This window comes from Euprymna scolopes, chromosome 8, assembly GCF_053919585.1.
Source record: "Euprymna scolopes isolate OS-2025 chromosome 8, ASM5391958v1, whole genome shotgun sequence".
Classification (NCBI taxonomy): Eukaryota; Metazoa; Mollusca; class Cephalopoda; order Sepiida; family Sepiolidae; genus Euprymna; species Euprymna scolopes.
In genome coordinates this window covers 48,386,079-48,409,291 of record NC_136489.1, presented here as the reverse complement: position 1 = coordinate 48,409,291, position 23,213 = coordinate 48,386,079, and the positions used below count along the sequence as shown (strand labels likewise).

At 31.6% G+C, this 23,213-nt stretch overlaps 1 protein-coding gene across 2 annotated transcripts in view; it reads right to left on the bottom strand.

Moving 5' to 3' along the window:
* LOC145283553 (serine/threonine-protein kinase 10-like) overlaps positions 1–23,213 on the bottom strand; it is a 405,044-nt gene that overhangs the window by 175,102 nt on the left and 206,729 nt on the right. The window contains exons 9-11 of one of the 2 annotated variants that reach the window (XM_080132435.1): positions 22,972–23,079; positions 10,365–10,715; positions 3,817–4,509 (exon numbers count right to left, since the gene is read on the bottom strand). In XM_080132435.1, the coding sequence (XP_079988561.1) occupies positions 3,817–4,509; positions 10,365–10,715; positions 22,972–23,079 (1,152 nt within the window). The remainder of the gene's footprint in view (positions 1–3,816; positions 4,510–10,364; positions 10,716–22,971; positions 23,080–23,213) is intronic. The other variant, XM_080132436.1, reaches the window with a different exon arrangement.

The following is a 23,213-nucleotide window of genomic DNA, read 5'->3' as shown; positions in this document are numbered from 1 at the left end:
GATGGTCATTTTTTTTTTTCATTTGTAAGATTTAAATAAATTGTTTAGTTTTCTTTCATTTTATTTTTTGATTTCAATAAATATTTGTTTAAAAGTAAAAAAATAATTAAATGTATATTTACCAAAACTATATACATGCGATAAACAGATACAGAAAATATAGTTTTATTAACAATGACTATTTTCTTTTTTCTTCATTCAGTTTTATGGCATATCAACCCTTTTCAGATTATTTCATGTCAAATCCAGACATTTTGATAAAAGCTTTTATGCTCCCCTCTCTTCTTTATTATGCTGTTTATTTATTTATTTAATAGAATTTAAAATAATTTCATTATTTAATATAATGTATATTTTTGTTTGGTAGTTATTTGGATTAATTTTATGACATTTGTTATTTTATTATCAACCCTTATTATTTTGTAAAACTGTTATGCTTAAAGATTTTAATATTTTGAAATATTCTTGGATTAATTTAATAGTCTACAAACAGATTATATTTAACTGGATCAAAGTAGACTTGAGAATAAGCCAAACTAAGAAGTAACTTCACAATATCAAAAACTTCCAAACTAAGGCCTTATCAACAGATGTAGTTTAACAAGTTCTGTAAGTCTTGAAGCTTTGAAATAACATTCAGATTTTAATAGTACATTTGATTTTACTTTTTTAAATAAAAAGGTACTTGTACAGTTTGTGACTGATGTTAAAAACGATTTTTTATCAGAATCTTTTGTCTTTTTGCGTAAACATTTTGGGGAAAAAATTTTTTAACAAACAAAATACTGTTTTATATATTACAATTTTTTTTTTTTTTTACATGGTAGTCACCACTTATCAAGGTCTGGAGGCTACTCGGGAATAAGGTTATTGCATGTACAGTAATCAATAGGATGATATCGTAGTAATCGTTAGTAGTGGAGATTTGATAAAGTGTCTTACTTAAGGGGGCAGTTTATCAGGAATTTGTTTATGTTGAACTTGAAGACATTCAAGTTGTAGTCAAGTGGGAAACAGGCAAACGGAAGAGAGTTTCACAAGCGGGCACTTCTAAGAAAGAAGCTTCTACGTTTTGACCTAGGCACAGATAAAGAGTGGGGAAAATTATTGCCAGTGGTTTCAGCTAGACTGGTGTTTTTCGTGAAAGACTGGTGAGGGAGTACCAGAGATTGGAGCTCAGACAAGCACTTGCCATGGAAATAATGATAAAGCAGAGACAGACTTGCAACGTCTCTTCTATGGGAGAGAGGTTGCAAAGAAGAGAAAAGGGCATCCCCCACCAAGTTATAAAGTTTATTTTGTACTCTGTCAAGGCAGGATAAGCTGTTTTTAGCAGCTTCTGCCCAGATGTGGCAGCAGTACTCCATCCTTGGACATACTTGGCTTTTATATAAAATAGAAAACTGCATCAGCAGTAAGATATCTACTGGAGTGGTAGAAGGATCCTACCATTTTTCCAGCAACCTCGGCAACAGATTTGATGTACATGTTCCATTTCAGATCAGGATTAAAGGTCAATCCCAGAAGCTTGTCAAAACATGGAGCCTCCCCAAGACGAGAGCCATCCATTTCAATTGATGCCAGATGGGGATCAGCGTTGATGATCTAAAGATAGAAGCTTGGTTTTAGATGCATTAAAAGTAACCAGCCACCTCTTCCCCCATTGTACCAGGCGCTCAAGATCAGAGGAGTTTTGATTTGTTTTATAATTTTCTGGTTTCGATCATGTTTTTAGTTTGATTTTGTTTAGTTTTTTTGTTTTGTTTTTTTTGGTACTGGTACAGTTTTTGAACCAAACGAACCAGGTTAGGTTAGTTTAGGGTTAGGATGAAAAAATTTTTTTTTCACATTTCTTTTAGAGTGAGGGTGAAAAACAAAAACAATTCTTTACATTTTTTGTCCTTATATCATCTATCTTAAAATGCCGAAATTCATTATCATTTTGAATGACTTTCTATATGATAGATTAGTTCTTGTCCAGAATTCCCTCTACTTTTATTTTTTATTAGGAAAATTAGTTTTATGGGATTAATGAGAATTCATAGACATTACAACAGACATTTCAGAAGTTTGAATCATTGAGTTATTCCCCCTCCTTTTTTTTTTTTTTTTTTACATTATTTACAAAATGGTTGATAAAACAGTCATTTGTCTGCGACTACTAAAATCAGATTTTTTTTATTTAAAAATAAAAATACTACATCAATTTACATGATTTTCAGAATATGATATTTTCATTTCAAACATCATATAGAATTTTCTTTATTTTTTGTTTTTTAAGATGGGAGAATTCTGGATAAGAAGTGATAGATTAAAATGCTTCCACATGCTTTTCAAATTTTGAAAGGTCACAAAGTAATTCATTTTTCTTATCAATGATTAAAAAAAATTAAAATGACTGACTTGCTTACAAATAAACCAAATGCATTCTGGTGGATTTAATTTTGTAATTAAATTATTCCTTTAAATAGAATTTATTTTTTTCCATTTTATACTATTGCATTTTTCATTTCAACAAATAATGAATACAAAATTTAAAAAAGAATTAAATGTGTAACTATCAGAGTTACATCAACGTGAGAAACACACACATATACACTTGAAGCATACTTATGCACAATACAGATCATGTTATCATCAACATATTCCAGGTAGAATATGTAAACTGTTGGAAGGTGCCAGGAATGCTTAACCAATGAGATCGCAGCAGTCTACAACTGGCAGATTATATCTTTTGTTTATTAATTTTTTTTTACAGTATCTTTTGTTTATTAAACTGTTAGAACAGTAAAAAGAAAAATCTCCCATCTAAATGTTATTTCAACATGGTCAATAAACTGAAGCAGTACTTTTTTTATTGAAATTACCATAATATGATTTTCAATTATATTTGTTTTCTTGTTTGCTAACATTTAAAACACTAACCATTGTTTTCGTTAAAAGAAAAAAAATGAACTTTTCGTTTGACAATTTAAAAATTGGAAAGCGTTTTTGCAAAAAAAAATTCTTCTTTGACACTTTCCAACGCTTTACATAATCTTCATGGAATATGTGAACGACAATGCAATCCCTATTCTGTATAAGTACCATTTTTTTTTCTTTACTCCTTTTCACTACCTATCAAGACGTATTGCCACTTGAAACATAAGAGGGCACTATTTGGGACCATATCTACTAGAGACTATGTGAGGAGATGAGCAAGATGCCTGTTCACATTACATTTAAACTTCTACATGTTAATATGGTCAGGAAAGCACAGGGAAGGAATTACAAATTCTAGCAGTCCAAGGGAAGAAACTAATAAAGAAGGAGGCTTTCTGGCATCAAGGTATCTAAATAATGAAGAGGTGGGATTTTGCTGTTAAATTGGTTTGTTGGGGTATGTATGTCAAGAAGGTACAAGTGCAATGAGTTCATCAGAGCACATTCCATTAAAGTACCTGAAAAACAGACACAGAGATCCAACATTGTAGCGATGTGACAGTAGTTAGACTTTGGTTGATAGTGAGGGACCTATTAGGTTAGAAACTCTTTTTTGGACTCTATATAAAAATGAGAAACTAGTAGTAGATACACCAGCCCAGATGTAACAACAGTACTCCATGCATGGGCAAATGGTGACCTTGTAGAGATACAAGATACTGTCAGGTGCAAGTAGCACAAAGGGAACCCACCATCTTTGCAGCAGCTTTGGCAATGTCCTCTATGTATTTGTTCCAGTTGAAATTATTTCATAATTCTATGAATACAGAAAAGCAAAACATAATCGTCCACACTTACACAATGGAAAAAAAAAGAAGAAAAAAAATTACTTACAACTTTATTCTTTTGTTTGTATCGTAAAACAGGACCACCATCAGCAGGTTTCTTCTCATCTCTATCATATGTACTGATAGAAGTCATGGTTTCGGAATCCTTTAGATGATCCTCATCAGGATTTGAAATTTCTGTCTTTGTCTCAAAAGTGTCTAAGTCTGTGTGTTGTACCGATTGTGGTCTCGATCCCGATATGACAGTCGACTGATCAGAACCAGATTTGTCAATTCCGGGTACGTGACCATTGGCCACAAATTCTGGCACCATTTGCCCATTAATTGTAATCACAGAATTTACATCCTTGTGCATCTCCGACACTTTGATTTCTTCAGTCTCGTCAGAAACATCAACCTTCACTTCCTGCACTTCCATTTTCTCAAAGGCACTGTCTGGTTTCGGTAGAATCGTTTCTTTGTTGTCTTCATCCCAGTCAGCGTTCTCCTCGATTGGACTTAAATTGTCTTCAAGATCTCGAGCCTCCTCCACCACATCACTAACGGTATCATACACAACGGCTGGAATAGATGGCTGGACAGTAGTGGACTTTATCACATCATCAATAATATCATCCAAGATTTGATAAGCCATTGCTGATTTTGATAATTCTTCTTCCTTCTCTGTTGGAACGGGAATCACAGGAACTGAAGGAGGAAGGGCTGGACTGGCATCTTTCTCGCTTGTTTTCGCTGGACTCTGAAACGTAAAAAAAAAACAAATAAAATTATTAAGATGATTTAATCAAAAGTTTTTATGATGCTTATCCAGAATTCCACCTAAATTAAAAAGTTTGTAAAAAAAAATCTGTATGAAAAAAAAAATTGGTGATGGAAAGAAAATATCATATTCCAAAAATTATGTAAATAGATCAAGTAGTTTTATTTTTAATTAAAAAAAAATCAAATTTTATGGCTAAACTACAAGCAATGGTTCTGCAATGCCATCTTGAAAATATTCTAAAGGAACAAGAGAGAGAACTCCAAATCAAAATTTTAGAAAGCCATTTTTAACATGGAGAGGGGGACAATGGAAAAACTAAAATTTGCTTAAAAATGATTAGAGATATTTTTTTCAAAATGGTAGGCAATTACTTCTCAAATACTCATAAAGTTTAACTTTTTTCTTTAAAAATAAAACTAACTGATCAATTTACGTGATTTTTGGAATATGATATTTTCTTTCCGCCATGGCTACAAACATCATAAGGATTTTTTTGTTTTGTTTTTATGCCTTTTTCATAGGATTCTGAATAAATGCCTTTTTTTTATTCTGATTAAATTTATTAAATGAAATACATATTTTATACAGCCAGTATAAAAATAAAAGTTCAACTCTGTATACTGATTAAAAGATTTTTCCTAAACATCGCGGGATGATGTCTTAATGGACATTGTGTTGCCTCTATGGTTAGGGAGATACACTCAAAAAGATTGCTTGAGTGCTCCTGGGAATTTTCCTATCATCTGAAACAATGCAATGTCCACTGTAATGTTTTTCTATAATGTGAAAGTCTAGACAAAGAAATATAAAAAACAACTAAATACTTGTCAACATTGTGCGTCCAAATATGAAAAGTTTCTTAATGGAGAAAAATCTTTGAATCAATCAAAGTTTGTTTTAATTCTTCAAAAAGGTTAATGTAGTTTGCTTAAAGCATTGTCTAATATATATATAAAGGTGATTTATAGAAGACTACGATGCAGAAGTGTAATGGATAGACACAAACTGAAGAAAGTTAAGATGTATCCGTCTGAACGAGTTATGCAGGTTTTTTCTTTTTATTAAGACAACTAGCAGGAAGACACAATGTTGTCCAGGATTGAATGAGGATCAACAAATCTTCCACACTTCCAATACTTTTTTTTCTAATTATTTTATATAATGGCTTGTATTAAAGTCTAAAATGCAAAAGCCACAAATCATGGTTTCATTGTGCTTTAAACAGAAACATTCATTTTGAGCACATCCCTGTCTTATCAAAGAATATACTGTTTTTATATTCTGGGCCCTTCTGCTTATGCATTGATAAAACTTCTGAAATGCACTGATGATCTTAGGGTTTTAACTTTGGTTAAAATCAGACTGCTCCTTCTTTTATAGGATTTTTTTGATTAATGATTTTCAATACTTATCAAGGATATTCTAATAAAAAAAAACTATCTAAGAACACTCCCCAAACACAAAGTACATTTTTGTGAAATTTCAAAATAATTGGCCCAGCCGTTTCAGAGTCAACAAACTCAGACAGACAAAGTGCCTTTTATATATAAGAGATATCTGTGCATATACTTTGGATATATATTTTCTTTCTATAAGTTACCATTATTGTTTTCAACTTTCAAACTGATTTTATAAAATATGCTATTTATTGAATGAATAATTATTTTTTAAAAATTATTTTTCATTTAAAAAAAGATTTAAACAGGTGCTTTAATGAAATGTACTCCAACAAATTCATAGCACTGATGTCCTCTTGATGTAAATATTCTTGACTAATTTAACAAACAGCAAAATCTCATACTTTCACTGTAGAATCCCCAGATGCCGGGAAGCTTCCTACCCTGAAAGTTTCTTCCATTGAACTGCTAGACTTTGGACTTCCCTCCCTGATTCTTGCTTTCCCAACAATACTAAGATACAGAAATTTAAATATAGTGTGAACAGACCTCTAATTTCTCAACTCTCTTATGGCAATATGCCTTGTTTTGAAGGTATAGTAAAAAAAAAAAAAAAAAAAATTTTTGAATTGTTTATTAGAATTTACATTTGAAAATCAGAAGTATTTTGAATAGATAAAACAACAAATTATGAATATAATAGTACTAGCAAGGAGATCCGACGTTATCCAGAATTGAATGACAATTAACGAATGTTTCACACTCCCATATGTTTATGCTCATCGATATTGGTGAAATCGGCCATTTTTCAATCAAATCGATTGATTGCTTGCTCTAGTTGGGGGAGGGGGTGGGGGCACCGCAGTGCACCAGGAGGAAGCTTCATATGCCTCCCCACAGTGACTTAGTCCACAATACATTGTAGGCTACATTGCATTGTAGAGAACCTACTGTTGATTTTATAAACTTATTTTTATATATATAATAGCTTGAATTAAAATTTTAAATGCAAAAGTCAAGTATTATGCTTCAAATATACTCTAAACAAAAACATTCATTTTGAATGCGCCTGCCATATCAAAGAACCTACTGTTGATTTTATATGCTTTGCTTTACTGCTTGCGCAGTGATAATGGCTTGACTTTAAGTTTAAAATGAAAAAAATCATTGTGCGATTGTGTTTTAAACAGAAACATTCATTTCAAAGGAGTCCTTGTAATATTAAAGAATCTACTGTTGATTTTATACATAAGGCAATGGTAATTAAGGGGCAACTCCACATTCTCCACAGCCTCCAAGTGAAGGCTCACCATTAGATGTTATTTGAAGTCATACCCAAGATCACCCTTCTCTTGGTCAACTGGTAACACTTTGCTGGTTAATAATGGCAGAAGTTTCCTGAACTTAATCTATCACTTCTAATTTTAGCAACAACACTAGAACTAGCCATAATGATCATCATCAGACTGAAAAAGTTTGGTCTACCTTCAATAATAATGTAATTAAAAGCAAATGAAACAATCCTTAAATGCTTGGAAGGGGTAGGGTCCGTCATCAAAATACAATGAATCGAAAACTTTTTGAGTTTCTATTATTGCTGAAGAACAATAACCAAAGAAACAGGATATTAAAATGTGAAGAAGGTTTTTTTTTCTTTCTATTCAACAGCAACTCGTTTCATTTTTGTCATTCTGTAAATGATCGATTACTTTTATTGATTTGCATGACTTGATGCAAAATGAAATTATAATAGGATATGGTGATTTTCTTTTTCTTTTCTTTTTCTTATTGCCCCTTGGATGTAAGGGACTGCTATTTGGAACCATGTGTAACAGGGACACTATGTAGGGAGTTCAACAGCAAGCTGTTTGTTCACATTACAGTTAAATTTCTGCATGTTAGTACTGTCAAGGAAGCAAGAAACAGGGAAAGAATTCCAAAATCTAGCAATTTGTGAGAAGAAACTAATAGACTAGAAGGTTTTCCAGCATCTAAGGACCTCAACAGTGAAGGGCTGAAATTTTGCTGCGTGTCTGGTTAATTGGAGGTATTTATGTTGTGCTAAGAGCTTGTCAGAGCACATTCCATTAAAGTATTTGTAAACAAACATAAGATTACAATGTTGCACCAGGCCAGATGTGTTAACAATACTTTATGCATGGGTGAATAGTGGCTTTGTAGAAATACAGGTTACTGCCACATGTGAGTAGTTTTCTCGTACAGTAGAGGAAGCCATCTTCTTTGCTGTATGCAAATACTACAATCCATTGATTTTTCTCTAATTTAGATTCTCAAAATGCTTGAAAATGGCAATAAGTTAAGGGGTTATAACTAACAAATAATACATGATATTTCTTTTAAACATCAAACAGGGAGCATTTCTCAGTCAGCCATTGAGTATCGATACACTCTTTGATGGCGAGTGATATCTGAAGTTTTGTTACACTTTGATTTTCTCTTGGTTGAGACAACTGAGTGACCAGAGAATTCTAGGGGAGACAGAACGGAGGGTGAGTATAGTTCAGGACATGTTGTTAGAAAAAGATCTAGAAGCAAAATGTCCATCAGCATTGGGTCAATCTTCTTTTATTTTCTTTAATGGAAATTGCTCCAGACAAGATGCGAAGCCACTTGATTAAAGGGGTTAATGAGAATGAAAGATGATTATCGCAAAGGCAGGAGATGCCTATTGACCTTTATCTTGAAAAGACCAAGGTTATAGGCAGAAGGAACACAGCCAGCAGAAAGAGTTCCATGAGCTTGCAGTTCTTGGAAAGAAGCTACTGAAATAGAAAACTTTATTATTCAGCAAATTTATGGAGACTACTAGACCAACAAGTCAAACAAGCTGGAACAAAAGAAGCAGGAGATATATTAGACAAGAGACAATTTTGAAAACCATGTCATCTTAGTGTTTATAGAAAAAACTGAGACTAGCAACATTAAGTCTGTGAGAGAGAGAGAGAGAGAGAGGATGGAGTGAAGAAGAAAGTTATTGCTAACCTCTTTCTTAAGCTTTATACCATTTTTTACTTTAATCCTTTAATTCATCCTAAACAAGACACATTACCAAATGTAATATTTAAGGACCTACTTTAATAGGGGCTACATGTATAGAGGTAACGTAGGTGGGAAGTTGAACATTTATCCATATTGCATTTAAATTTATGCATATTGATATTCTTTCTCTCCCTTTCTTTACTTATTTCCTCCTTTCAGTCAACTGTCTTCTTTGTCTTTCTCTACTTTTTATCTTTTTCCACCACCATCAGCAAAAGACAATGAAAGGGGGAAAAAGAAAGCAAAAAGGACAAATCAAGACTTTATTTCCCTCTTTTTCACTGCTAAATCTGAAAAGATTTGTATTAATTTTCCCTGCTCCAGTGTCCATAGGTATAGTACAAGTACCTCTGAATAAGAGAGTGAAAATTCCTCCCTCTTCCGTTATTCATGATACACACAAAAAATAGTAATCAAGACTCAATAGTTAAATTGATGAAATCCAAAAAAAAATTTATATTGTTTTTAACAAGATGGAACAATATTTTCCTAATCTTACTGACCGAACAGATTTTTGTATATATCTTTTGTTATTAAAAGCTATTAACACCAAAACTACAGGTTAAAAACTGCCTCTATGTGTGTGTATGTATATATATATATATATATATATATATATATATATATATATACACACACACAATAAGTATCTAGGTGGTTAGTATTATTATTGTAACGATCTGAAAGCTACTATTGATGATCGATAAAAACCGAATGTGATGAAAATAGTTTTATTGATTATTCATTTTCTTTGTACAAGTCTATGAAAAGATATCTGATATCTCTAGTTTTCTTTATCATTTTTTCTTAATTACCTGGCAGGTTCTATCAAATATATCAATATTATTAACTACATCTATTCTTACGTCATCCAACACTGTTTTAATATACAAGTTCAATTTTTGTCTAAAAGAAAATTCATATAAATGAGTGGTTGTCCAGAATTCCACCTATATTAAAAAGAAAAAATGCAGAAAAATCTTTATGATGTATGTACAAGTGACAGAATAAAAAAAGAAAATCATATTCCAAAAATTACGTAAATTGCTCTAGTAGTTTTAATTTTATAAAGAAAATTATTTTTAAATGATTTTAAGTAATTATGTGGAAACCGTGGCATTACAAGGCTGATCTTGCAAGTTTGAATTATTGTGGAGTTATCTGCCCTTGTTTTTTCAATATAGCAATGCAAGAATCCTGTTTTGTTTACTCATAAAATTTGATTTTCTTATTTAAAAATAAAACTACTTGAATAATTCATACAGATTTTTTTTTTTTTTGTTCGTTTTTAATATGGAGGAATTCTGGACAAGAAGCAAAAAACGCTTGTTTTATTTTTCTAATGGTAAAGTGTGAAAAGCATAAAAAGTTTACCGAACTAGCATCTGACTTTTCATCTCCACTTGGTCCAAGCCCCTCATCAGATGAGCGGTCAAGGTCCTCCATGTGATCTGGTGCTTTTCGATCATTGTTAACATCAGCGGTGGGGGTGACAGGCAGTGTGGATGGTTTTTGTGCAACAGGTTCAGGAATCTCAGCTACAGACTCTGCTTTGGAAACAACTTTGTCTGTCTCTTGTGAAGTGAGGTTTGTTGAATCAGGGGTTGGTTTGGCTTCATTTGCTGTGCTTTTATCAGTGGAAGGAACGGGTTTAGGTGTGCTCGAATCGGTAGGTAATGATGCTGCTGCTGCGGCTGTTGGGAGAGGATCTTTATCGGTGTCAAGCTGAAGAGGGAACAAAATGACACACCAATTAAGACATTTTTCTTGCATGACTAAAAACAATTAGTTTCTTTACTTTTAGTTTTTTGGGGGGGTTTTTTTTTTGGATGATATAAACGTAACGATTATTTTGCTATCTGATTTACATGTGTTTGTTGTGTGCACTGACATTGGTCATGGGACAATTCTAATATTTTCTGATACAATCATCATATCTTTTTTAAATTCCCAATTCTGATACAACTACCAATTCCTTTTCTTTAAATTTTGGAATATTTAGCTATGGAGTGGTTGTTTTTTTTTATTGTGTTTTTTTATTGCAATAAATATTCATGAAATGTGTGTATATATTTTTTGCAAAAGTAAAGGACACTTGTGGGACATGGAGAGGAATACATTATACAGAAAGTTCTATTTTTATCTCTAATTTTTATAATTGATTGAAAATAGTGAATTATGAGATTTTCATCCAATTTTTTTTAATTGTGTCATTTTCCCCTATTTATCCATTCATGCCATTTTTACCTATATTCATTTTTATGATCAATCGATTTTAGTTTTATAGGTAATTTTAAATCTACAAATAGTTATCATATGTACTAATATGAAAATTGAGTTTTAAATGGAAAAATAATTAAAACAATTATTTTTGGAATCTAAAATTAGGCTCAAATTTTTCTGATTCTAATACGGCAAAATTTCTGATTTTTCCCAATTCCCAATTATCATTCAGACACGCGTGTAAATTAGATGGCAATGATGGAAAAAAGACAGTCAAATTTTCTCTGAATGCACACAGAGACATCAAGAAATATTAAAGTGGTTGAATCAATACAGAGTGAGAGAATGCATAGTTAACTTAAAAGAGATCAACTGATTTGTTCAGTTGATTAGAAATTAAGGTGATGGCAGGTGTTCAACTTAGTTTCAATCTATACCTTTCCCCTCATAAAACGTTTGCAATAAAGACTCGTCTAGATACAACCACTATCAACGATTTTTCTCACTCTTTATATGTGCCTAAAACTAAACAACAATTCTATAAGCAAAATTTCTTTCCTAGAACTGTAGAACAATACTGTAGAATGCTTCCTAGATGACTACAACATGATCGTTCTGGTTAACTGTCTTCTTAAATAATCAAACCCTACCCAATGTCCATTATTGTTGATCATCACTGAGATATCTAACCCTTATTCTTGAGTTGCCTGAGCCTAGATAAGCGATGCTCCCCTCTAAAAAAAGAAAAAAAAAATGGAACAATTAAAATATAATTGTTTTCAATCATAACTCAATCATAGAACTAAGTAATATTTTTATGTGATAAAAGTATACAGGAAAAATTAATTCATTAATTAGTAGAATAATAGATAAGTGAGAAAAGATAGTTCTTAGTATCAGAACAAACACTACACTTTGCTCCTAGTCAAAAGGTTGAGATTACGATCGCTTTCATTTTTTTTTCATAGTATAAACAGGTTTTATTTTCCAAGAAATTTTACAAGTTTACAACAATTTTTATATCTCTTTAACGCTTGTCCTTGGATATTCCTAAATCTATTTCTATAATGAATAAATAAATTATGTATATGTGTGTGCATTTCCTATTTCATAATGTTTTCATTTAGCTAATTTAGCTATAGGCAAGAGAGCCGGGGTACTTACAGCATTTTTATTTTTGTTTTATTAACTTAATTTTCTTTAATCCTTGTCCTTGTATATTCATAAATGGCAATCCATTCGTACATAATATATATAGGTGTGTGTGTGTGTGTGTGTGTGTTCCCTATTTCATAATGTTTTTGTTTAGGGGGAGACTAAAGCATTTTTACTTTTGTTTTAACTTAATTTTCTTAGAATGAAAAAGTCGATTTCTTACAATTATCAGCATTTTTAAATGTTAAAATGAATTTCATAAAATTTATCAATTTAAGATTAATTTGATGTTTTTGGGGGATTTTTTTTTTTTTTTTTGCTAATTGTCAAACAAAAATTTTCAGCAAATAAATAGAAAGTTTTTAAAATATATAAATCTTGTTACATTCCAATCCTATTTCTAAATTTTCTAGTTTTAAAAACTCATTTTAAAAAATATGAATTGTTTGCGTCTGGTCATCTGAAATTTAAATCTGCCAAAAAGCAGTCAAAATTAAAAATGACATAATAATCTTAATTTACCTTCAGTAGAATAAGCAATTTTAGCTTTTGACAAACCTTTTTTTCTGTGAATAAACACGGCCACCAAACACCTCATCAAGCAAGAAGCAATGTGCATTTTAAAAACCTTCTTTTTTTTTAATCAGACAAATGTATACGATCACTTGGCCTAATATTGTTGTTCTTTAATTTGAGAGAAAACAAAATCTTCAAATTAAGCATCAAATTTTCAAAACAAACAAAATCTAATCAATTAAGCATAAAATTTTCAGATTAACATTATTTTTTTCTAATTGAAAAATAAAAAAATAGAATTGTTTTATTATTAGGATAAAAGGTTTTGTACACTACGGTTTTGTTTTACCGTATATCAATCTTTACTGGTTATTTAATGTTAGAAAAAAATTTATACTTAAAGTTCTTTAAATCTTCAAATATTTATTCATGCTGCTTTCATGCTTCAAATTTACAGTTTGGTTGCATTTTTATTTTGTGTTTTTTTTTTATGGCATATCAACCATTTTGGAAGGATTTAATGTCAAATCCAGTAATTTGGGAAAAATCTTATGTTTCATGTTCTTAATATCTTCAAATATTTATTCATGGTGTTTGGTTTGGTTTGGTTGTTTTGTTTTACGTCATGTCGACCCTTTTTAGGTTATTTAATGCTGAATCCAGTAATTTTGGAAAAGTTTTTATATTCTCAATTATATATTCATGGTATTTGGTTTGATTGTTTTGCAGTGGAAAATTGTTATTTTTGTTTTTGACTTTGCAGAACATGATTGAGTTGTGCAAAAGGAAAGGAAAAAATTAATAAAATCAATGTTTAGTGCATTTTTGTCCAGGAAGTTATTATTTTCATACAGCCTGATCTGGCAGCACCTTTGTTCATAAGTTTAACAGAAAAAGGTCCTCCTGATGGAGTTTATATTTCCCAAGGATTTTATGAACATCGAATTCTTGAATTATTAAAACAAAAAAAGAAAATTTTTGAAAATGTTACTGTTCAGTTTTTAGAGGAGTACTCAGTTTGCTATGTATGTTTGATGCAAAATAATTTACCAACTCAAAAATTCTGTTAAGTTTGTAAAATGGATATATATTTTTTTTATTAAACATGGAGTCAGAAAGTAGGTGGGTGAAACAATTTTATGATGAAGTTTCACAGAAATTTAACACTGCCTTGTCACCTCACCCTCAGCAAATAAAATATTGAGCCAGTTATTTTTATTATGAAAATTTGGTGTTTATTTAGTTATATTAGATTTTTTCCCCTGATTCAATGAGAAGATACTTGCCAAAGATCTATTTAAAAATTAAAAAAAAAAAATTAAAATTAAAAAAATATAAATAATTGCACATGGTTTTAACTTGGGTTGTTTTTATAGAAAAAGAATTTTTTTTATTGATATTCCGAAAATTTGGTGCTTAATAATATTAGGAAGAAGTTTTGTTTTAATTCAGTAGTAGGAGGAGATATCCACCAACGATTTATTTAAAAAACAAAAATAAAAAAATTATGCATTTTTTAACTTGGGTTTTCCTTCATAGAAAATGTATCGTCTTTATTTTTCTTCCGTAGTAAACAGAACTTTGTGAATGTGATGAGAAAGAAGAGCAGAGATGGGTGAGATGAGAGAGAACAATAAGAAAGCTGGAATTGGTGGTGCTTAGGAATGAAATTGCCACAAGTTGGCAGGTGGATTTTAGGAGGGGAAGGGTGAAATAGGTGAGGTGAATCAAGCTAAGTTTGTACAATTCCTGATGATATACAGATGTGAAATGAACCAGATCTTTTGGTGCAACCCAAAAGATGTAACAGAAAAAGTGGGAGGAAAAGAATCAAAGACAAAAGAATGCAAAAAATTAAGTGAAATAGAGATCTATATTTTGTTAGAAAAACTCTAAGTATTCAACAGAATATGGAGGACAAAAAAGTGAGACTTAATTTGAATAATAAATTATTTGGCATAAATGCAACTCACCAAAAATTTTTTTTTTTCTTTTCATTTTTGAAAGAGTTATAATAGCAGAAAGGGAAGACAAACCAAAATGACTATTACAATTCTTAAGACTTATTTGATTAAAGAATTTTTTTTTTTAAGCTATGAAAATAAAACAATATAATCTATATATATAAAAGCGAAAATGTATGTGTGCATGTATGTACGCTTTTCCTCGATGTCCACGAAAGGCTTCTTTCAAAGAAGCGCTTGCTCGGTTCACAACTTCTTAAAACTGTTTATATCATCTATAAATTGTAATATCTCAGAGTTATCCACGGAGCTCGCCTGTCTATTTAATTTTATTGACTTAATTATTCGACATTTCCCGCATCGGCACGCGTTAGATTCGGTTTTCGGTATAAAAAAAAGCGAAACTCGACTCTAATAACAGGCCGCAAACCAGTTGTCTCAAGAGAGCTAAGTAACATTTGTTGACTTCGTCATATCAGACTGTAGCTTTCATTTCACTCCTCCTAATAAACAGGGAGCGGGTTTTTAAAAACAAACAAACCGATTTATTCACCTCATTCAAAACTGTCCCGCACAAAATCATAACTGCTGAATACCTATCGCCGTCACGTTAATCAAAAACGCGCACCTATTTGTTTTTTTAACACTTTACTATTTTCCAACTGCGCGTCGTCAACACTTCGGGGTTTTTTTCACATACCCCGAAAAACACCCGGGCAACGCCAGATACCCCTCGCTAGTCTATAATAAAAATGGAAATAACAACTTTACAAAAGATAAAAAATTTAAAATTCAATCTTTCTGTAAGTAAAATTGTTTTAACTTAAACATTTTCACAATCAGATTCACCAATCTCTTCAAATAAGTTGGTTTGTAAGTTGACTAAACATTCCCAAAACTGTATTCCCATATATTTAAAAAAAAAAAAAAAAAACGAAAAATCTGTATAATAGCAAAACAAAAATATATTCCAGAAATAACAAATTGATGAAATAGTTGGGGTTTTTTTTTTCAAATACGAAAAACAAATTTTATGAGTATACACTGCCATTTTGAAAACAATCTCAAGAAACAAAGGGAGATAACTCAATTCCAACTTGTGAGATTTATGCTGTAATGCCTACAAATCCCCTTTAATTGCTTAAAACTGATTTTCTTTATGAAAATAAAAAAATTTGATCAATTTACATAACTTTTGGAATATGATAGTTTCGTTTTGTCATAGGTAGATACATAATACAATTTTTTCTTTATTTGTTTTTCTAATATAAAGGGAATTGTAGAAAAGAATCTGTACTTGATTTTGATTCCAACACTTTCACTGCTTATAATTTTTGTTTAAAGTTTTGGATATTATTATACAAAAAAAAAAAAAAAAAATGGATTAACAACGGATTAAAGGATGGCATTTTCAGACTAGTTTTTCCTCATTATTTGTACGCCTATTCGTTTCTTAAAATTCTTACTGTTCAGTGTTAGGGAAGTTTTCCCTTTGACAAAATATCGACAATCATGAATACACATTTCTATTAAAACAGAGATAATGTGATAAATAGCACGACCATCGTTACTTAAGTGTGTAAAATGTAAGATGGTCAACATCTCGAAATTTGGAATATAGACTTTTGTCATTTATTTGTTATATATATAATTAAAATTAAAAAATGACTATCCATACATAAATTTGTTTTATGCGTGACATAATGATAAATAGCACTTTTAGAGGAGCCTCAGCTCCCCCACGTTTGGGGACCTTATACCCCAATTTCCTTGTATCCAAATGGAGTCAAGTATAGTTTATTATCTGCTATTAAAAACATTACAGATATGATAATCCTAGCTTGACTTAGATTGACAGATATTTATACAATCTCAGCCATGTCAAAGTAATCGGAGTTGACAAGTGCAAAAGGTCAGATCTACTTGGTTGACAGCAAGTTTTTTAAAAACAATGACAATATTTCAATCTCTTTGCTTACCTATCTCCCTCTTTCTCTCTTGTTTCCATCATCACAAGAGAAAGAAATAATAATTTGGTATCAGGAGACTGTTGAAGATGAATCAACAGTCAATCCAGAGCAGTTGAAATTGTGACTCATTGGCAATGGATTGCATGCGTTAGAGTTAAAAATGCTTCTTCAATATTAGAATAAATCTATTTTTATCAAGTGTTGTACACTTATTTCATATAGTGCGCATTTTTCAATTGATCGACCCTGCCACTAATGACTCAACAGAAGACCCGTCAAGTAGAAGTCATTAATTCTTTGATCTAAAAAGGATATGTGCCAATCATAATATTGCGTTTAACACCTGGGAGCTAGTTGCAGTGCCAAGGACATAACAGTCATTCTAGGAATGTTCCTATGACATGGACAAACAAAGTTACTCTCTCTGGCAAGTGATAATAATACATAAGTGTATTGTGAACAACAACAATAACTCTTTTCACTAAGTAAAAGGTTGAGAGACACAATGTGTGCCACATTACAAATGTTGAAGATCTATATTTAAGGTATCATAATAACAGAAATTTATACAGATGACCAACAGATAACACCTAGCCAGAAGAATAATATCTGGCTGTTGATGTAGAGACAATGGCAAGGAAATCTGCAGGCACATCGAAAGAAAGACATCCATTTAATAATTGAAAAACAATCGGAAGGCATGCAAGTGAGTTGCCAGAGAGGATAAGGCATGACTGTATTGAGTGTATGCACTAAATTGCAACCAAATATAATAGTTGTAGACATGTGGACATCCAAAAATGTTATATTAACTGGCTCAAATTTGAATCAACACAAAACAGCTGGCTTGTGAATTAAACAAATTACTTTCTATCAACTACCATGTACCCCACTTCCTTACCTCTAACGATTCTCATTCGCTCAGCTCATCTGTTGTAAACAATAAAGACATACCATTAAATTTTATATGTAAGTCTACATCATCCTTCTTTTAAGCACAGCAACAATATACAATACTGAGATCTACCAGGGTGCAAATGCTCTATCAGTTTTCCTTCTAGACTTTTTGTTCTAACAAATTTGAATGTCTAATCCATGCTACTATTTTACCAATTGCTGAATGGAAACAGATTCATACGATTCCTAAAAGTAATAGTAGAGAAAGTGATGCAATAACTCCAAAACAGCATGTAAAATACAGACTAGACTGACAGACTGCATTATATCATAGTAAGATATAGATCAGCATTTTTCTCAGTATATTCATGTCAGAAATTCTGCTTAATAGGTCCAAAGTCACCAGCATGTAGGCCATTAAGTTGGCTTGTTCACTGTTGGCTGAGTTAATATTCTGTGCAGTTGCAAGAGGTCCACCTTCCCAGGCTTTGTCTTTTCACCCTTTGTGAAGGGGGTTAGTTTATTGCTAATTGTCTGAGGTGCCCCTATCAGAGAATGCTGATGTGACTGTCAAGGCATTTTTTTTTTTTTGCAAGCCAGAGTGCTCTTCCTCTAAGACATTAGCTTTTAGAATCCTATTTTCCCAACCTTGTGTCACATCTTCCTGCCATGGGTGGGAAACAAACATGGGTTATTCTACCAGTCAAGAAAGTGTCTCACTCCTGACACAATCCTCTTCCTCGCTTTTCCAACCTTGTGTCACATCTTTCCACCATGGGAGGAAGATGAAACAGCCAATCAACAGCTTTGACAAGTTAAATATAGAGAATAATCCTACCAACATTCATTCTAGTATCACTATTTAAAATATTTATTCACTCATCTGCTCTAAAAAGAAAGGGGGGGCGCAAAAGTTTTAAAATAAAAATAAACAAACAAACAAATTTTGGATTGAAAAAAAGATTCTAAATTAAGAATTCTCTTTAAAAAGAAATTCAATTACAGAGAATAGAATTAGAGAAAAAAAACAACAACTGATGAAACATCTGAACAATAAAAAGAAAAGGCGGGGAAATAGCAACAGAGAAAGGCAGATGGGTTAGGGTAACTTGATATTGAACAATAGAATAATATTTGTCTGTTAGTTTGAAGGGGGGTAGCTTATTCTGATAACATAGGAAGAATTTAAAAGTAAATAAAAAAAAGTTGATAACTGGAGGGAAAGTAAGAAAAGTTGGCTAGCTTCCAGTAGAAGAATAATATAAAAAAAATAAATAAATATTGGAGAAAGCTGACATAGATATTCAAGCTATTAACTGTATTGAAAAGCTTAGAATAGAAACAAGAATTTTGGAAATGAAGAAAAGATTTTTGTTTGTTTCTTGGAGAAAAATATGCACAAGGTGCTTTCAATAAGTTCACAGACTTTTGTACAGACATTTAAAATTGTTGTAGACTCTTGAAAATTCAGTATGTTATTACTATACATCTTATGAGAAAATTGACCAATTTTTATGATTTCAGGTTCAAATGAACAGCTATAGCAGGAATTGGAATACACCCTACTAAAACCTGTTGTCACAGCTGGTGAATTGCAAAAATGCAATCTGGACATGAGGACACTTTAGAAGAAAAATATGCAATAAAATTCTGTTTTAAACATAAAAAAATGCCACAGAAACATATGGAATGCTTCAGACTGTTTTTGGACCATCTTGCATGAATTGAGCATCAGTTTTTGAGTGGCATAAGAGATTCAAAGAAAGCAGGGATGATGAGGGGTGTAGGAGGAGTAAGGAAGTCAGAACATCAGAGTTGATTGGCTAAATAAAGAATTTCAAGGATAAGTGACTTTTGGTTATTCCCTAAGCTCAAGGAAAACCTTAAAGACTGTCATTATGAGACAACTGGGGAGATGAAAGAGACTGTGACGAGAGTTATTGACACACTCACACAAGAGGATTTCCATAGAGTTTCCAGCTGGAGATTACTTTGAAGGGGACTTGAGTGTCATGTGTATACTATCAATAAAAGTGGACATACAAAAAAAGTCTGGAAACTTATTGAAAGCACCTCATAAAAGCAACAGATTCACAAACATTTAGAAAGGTTAGAAAAGCAAGCAAATTTATTTGCATTATTTTAGTGTAATTTAGTAAATATTTTCGTTTCAAAAAGTTTGATTATTATTTCTGTCTTTTACAGAATGCAAACCTTTATAATGATTTAATCCTGAAAATTCAATATTATTGAAGAATTATTGAATATTAATAGTAAGTAAATTATCTTCATGCAGAACATACAAATGAACAACATATTTTGAGTTTAAAGAAGAAATGGTAAGATTACAAATGATTAGAAGAAATAATTATTATTTATACTTTCGTCAATATTAATTTATAGTTGTCCGGCGGGGGGGGGGGGGGGATAACTTTGTATTGACAAATATAGAGTAATGTCTCTTTCTTGACAACGGTGAAAATAATTCCGACAACGTCAAAGCAGTTCTCAGAAGGAATCAAATCAAATAACATTTTATTTTACTTAACATGATTCATCAAAAGAACTGAGGAACAAGAATGAAATATTGATTTTGTAAAAAGAAAGCTATCAATGACAAAAATCGAGAAACTGACTTTATATATAGTAAATAATTATGACCATAATAATTTGTAAGACTTTCTCTTGAAATATGTCATATTTGTTGATAAAAAGTTACAAACATTACAAGCGAGTTGTACCTACTCAGTCTTGCCCGGGAGTCTTTGTAATATATATATATATATATATATATTTTTAAACATTTTTTTTATTTGTTTTTTATTTATTTATTTGCAAACTGTTAGCCTCATTTTTATAGTTGTTGTTTCATGACGTTTTGGCCAACTATTCTTCTGGCCTTCATCAGGTAGTTAATCGTGACGGGATAGGATGATGAAGGCCAGAGGAATAGTTGGCCGAAACATCATGAAACAACAATTATACAAATGAGCATAACAGTCTGCATATATATAAATAAAATATATAAACTACTCATCTCAAAGGATGTCAATAATAATATAATATACTGTTTTTTGTTTGTTTTTCTTACAGAAGTATTTTTTAAATAGGATTTTTATATGATTAAATTTAATGTTTGATCATTTCTTCCTATAGAATAAATGCATTATAGTAATCTAATTTTAATCTCTATTTATAAAATTATTGAATGCAAATAAAAACATTAAGTCTTTTATTAATGAAAAATTGCTAAAGATTTAAAATTAATTTCCCAGTAAGACAACTTTTTGCGAAAAAAATCTTTGTTACTTCCACTTTTTTTTTTCACATCCGTTTCTTTCTGAAAATACTTCTTCCGGTTAAGATAAATTTTAGAATGAATGCTTTCTTCTTCACCTCCTCTCTTGTTTCAACAATAGGGGTAAAATGTCTCCACTCTAAATGTTTTCTTTATTGGAAGAGGCATTTTGAGAAAGAAACTGATGCAAAATAAAGTATATTTGTACCAATAACATAGTGGAACTGAGGGACAAAAAAAATAGGTTAGTTTTAATCAAGTATCATTGTGTCAGATGAATCGCTATTTGGATTTGACTTTGAAAATTTTGCAAAAATGTTAGAAGATAATGCAATTATTGCAAATTACACAGCATTGTTGATGTCATGGCAGATTGTGGGTATTAATGATGGGCATAATTAATTACACTGTAAATATAATTTAGTTGGATAGAATGTAAAAAAAAAAAAATTTATTTTAATAGAAAACCCAAAGATTCTACTTGGTTCAACTCAAAGTTGGAGAAAAACAGTTTATGTAGATCAGCACTAAAACAGGAATTGGAATCATTTTATTATGACGATACAATGAACATTAAACTGATTCAGATTCAATAGAATTGCATATTTTTAGGGAAGAAATAAGCTTATAAACTGAATAAAGGATGTAAAAACCATTTTGTAGATTATAAAATTTGAATAATAATCATTCAGGATTATCTATTTAGATTAGATAGAAACTAAATCTATTTATTCGGACAACTTTACTTATTTTAGTTTTTATTTTCACATCATTTTAGTGATGTACCCTCTGACCTTCAAAACTCTGCAACCATTCCAATCGTTCAAAACTAACTGTTTCAACAGTTCAAAATTCTGTAACTGTTCCAACAATTCAAAATTCTGTAATCATTCCAATGGTTTAACATTTTGTAACCATTCTGACAATTCAAAATTCTATAAACATTCCAGCAGTTCAAAATTTTGTAGCCGTTTCAGCCGTTCAAATTCTGTAGCCGTTCCAGCCATTCAAAATTCTTCAGCCGTTCCAACAGTTCAAAATTCTTCAGCCGTTCCAACAGTTCAAAATTCTTCAGCCGTTCCAACAGTTCAAAATTCTTCAGCCGTTCCAACAGTTCAAAATTCTTCAGCCGTTCCAACAGTTCAAAATTCTTCAGCCGTTCCAACAGTTCAAAATTCTGTAACCGTTCCAACAGTTCAAAATTCTGTAGCCGTTCCAACAGTTCAAAATTCTGTAGCCGTTCCAACAGTTCAAAATTCGGTAACCGTTCCAACAGTTCAAAATTCTGTAGCCGTTCCAACAGTTCAAAATCCTGTAGCCGTTCCAACAGTTAAAAATCCTGTAACCGTTCCAACAGTTCAAAATCCTGTAGCCGTTCCAACAGTTCAAAATTCTGTAGCCGTTCCAACAGTTCAAAATTCTGTAGCCGTTCCAACAGTTCAAAATTCTGTAACCGTTCCAACAGTTCAAAATTCTGTAGCCGTTCCAACAGTTCAAAATCCTGTAGCCGTTCCAACAGTTAAAAATCCTGTAACCGTTCCAACAGTTAAAAATCCTGTAGCCGTTCCAACAGTTCAAAATCCTGTAGCCGTTCCAACAGTTCAAAATCCTGTAGCCGTTCTAACAGTTCAAAATCCTGTAGCCGTTCTAACAGTTCTAAAAGATGCACCTGAAGAAAGCCAGAGAGTACGATGGCCAAAACATTGTGAAAATGGCACCGGTCAAGATAAGAACTACCATCCAAAAAAGTAAATTTTCACATAAATATGTACACTTCTTCTACATAAGAACAGAGAACAAGAGAATACAGCCTATGAAGAGGGGGAAAAAAATAAAAAGTACACGCTATTTTGAAGATTGTAAAGAAAAATGCATTCCAAAGAAGAGAAACCGTGTAGAGAGTCAAAGAGAAGCAATGTCGGCTTAGAGTAGACGATGGCAACAGCACTAATACTTACAATCTTGTCATTATTACTAATCTTAGTATCATCTGATTGTTCGGCTTCCTCCACATTCAAATGTGAGATCCTGTCCAGCTCGATCGATTCATCATGTTCAGGGATGGTCTGTTGAAAATTTAAATATACACACTAAAAATAAATTCTTAAAATTCTTTGAAAGCTTTCATCTAGATTTGTCTCCAGTTGTTGATGCTGATAATGATGATGATGATCATCATGGTGGTGGTGGTGGTGAACGC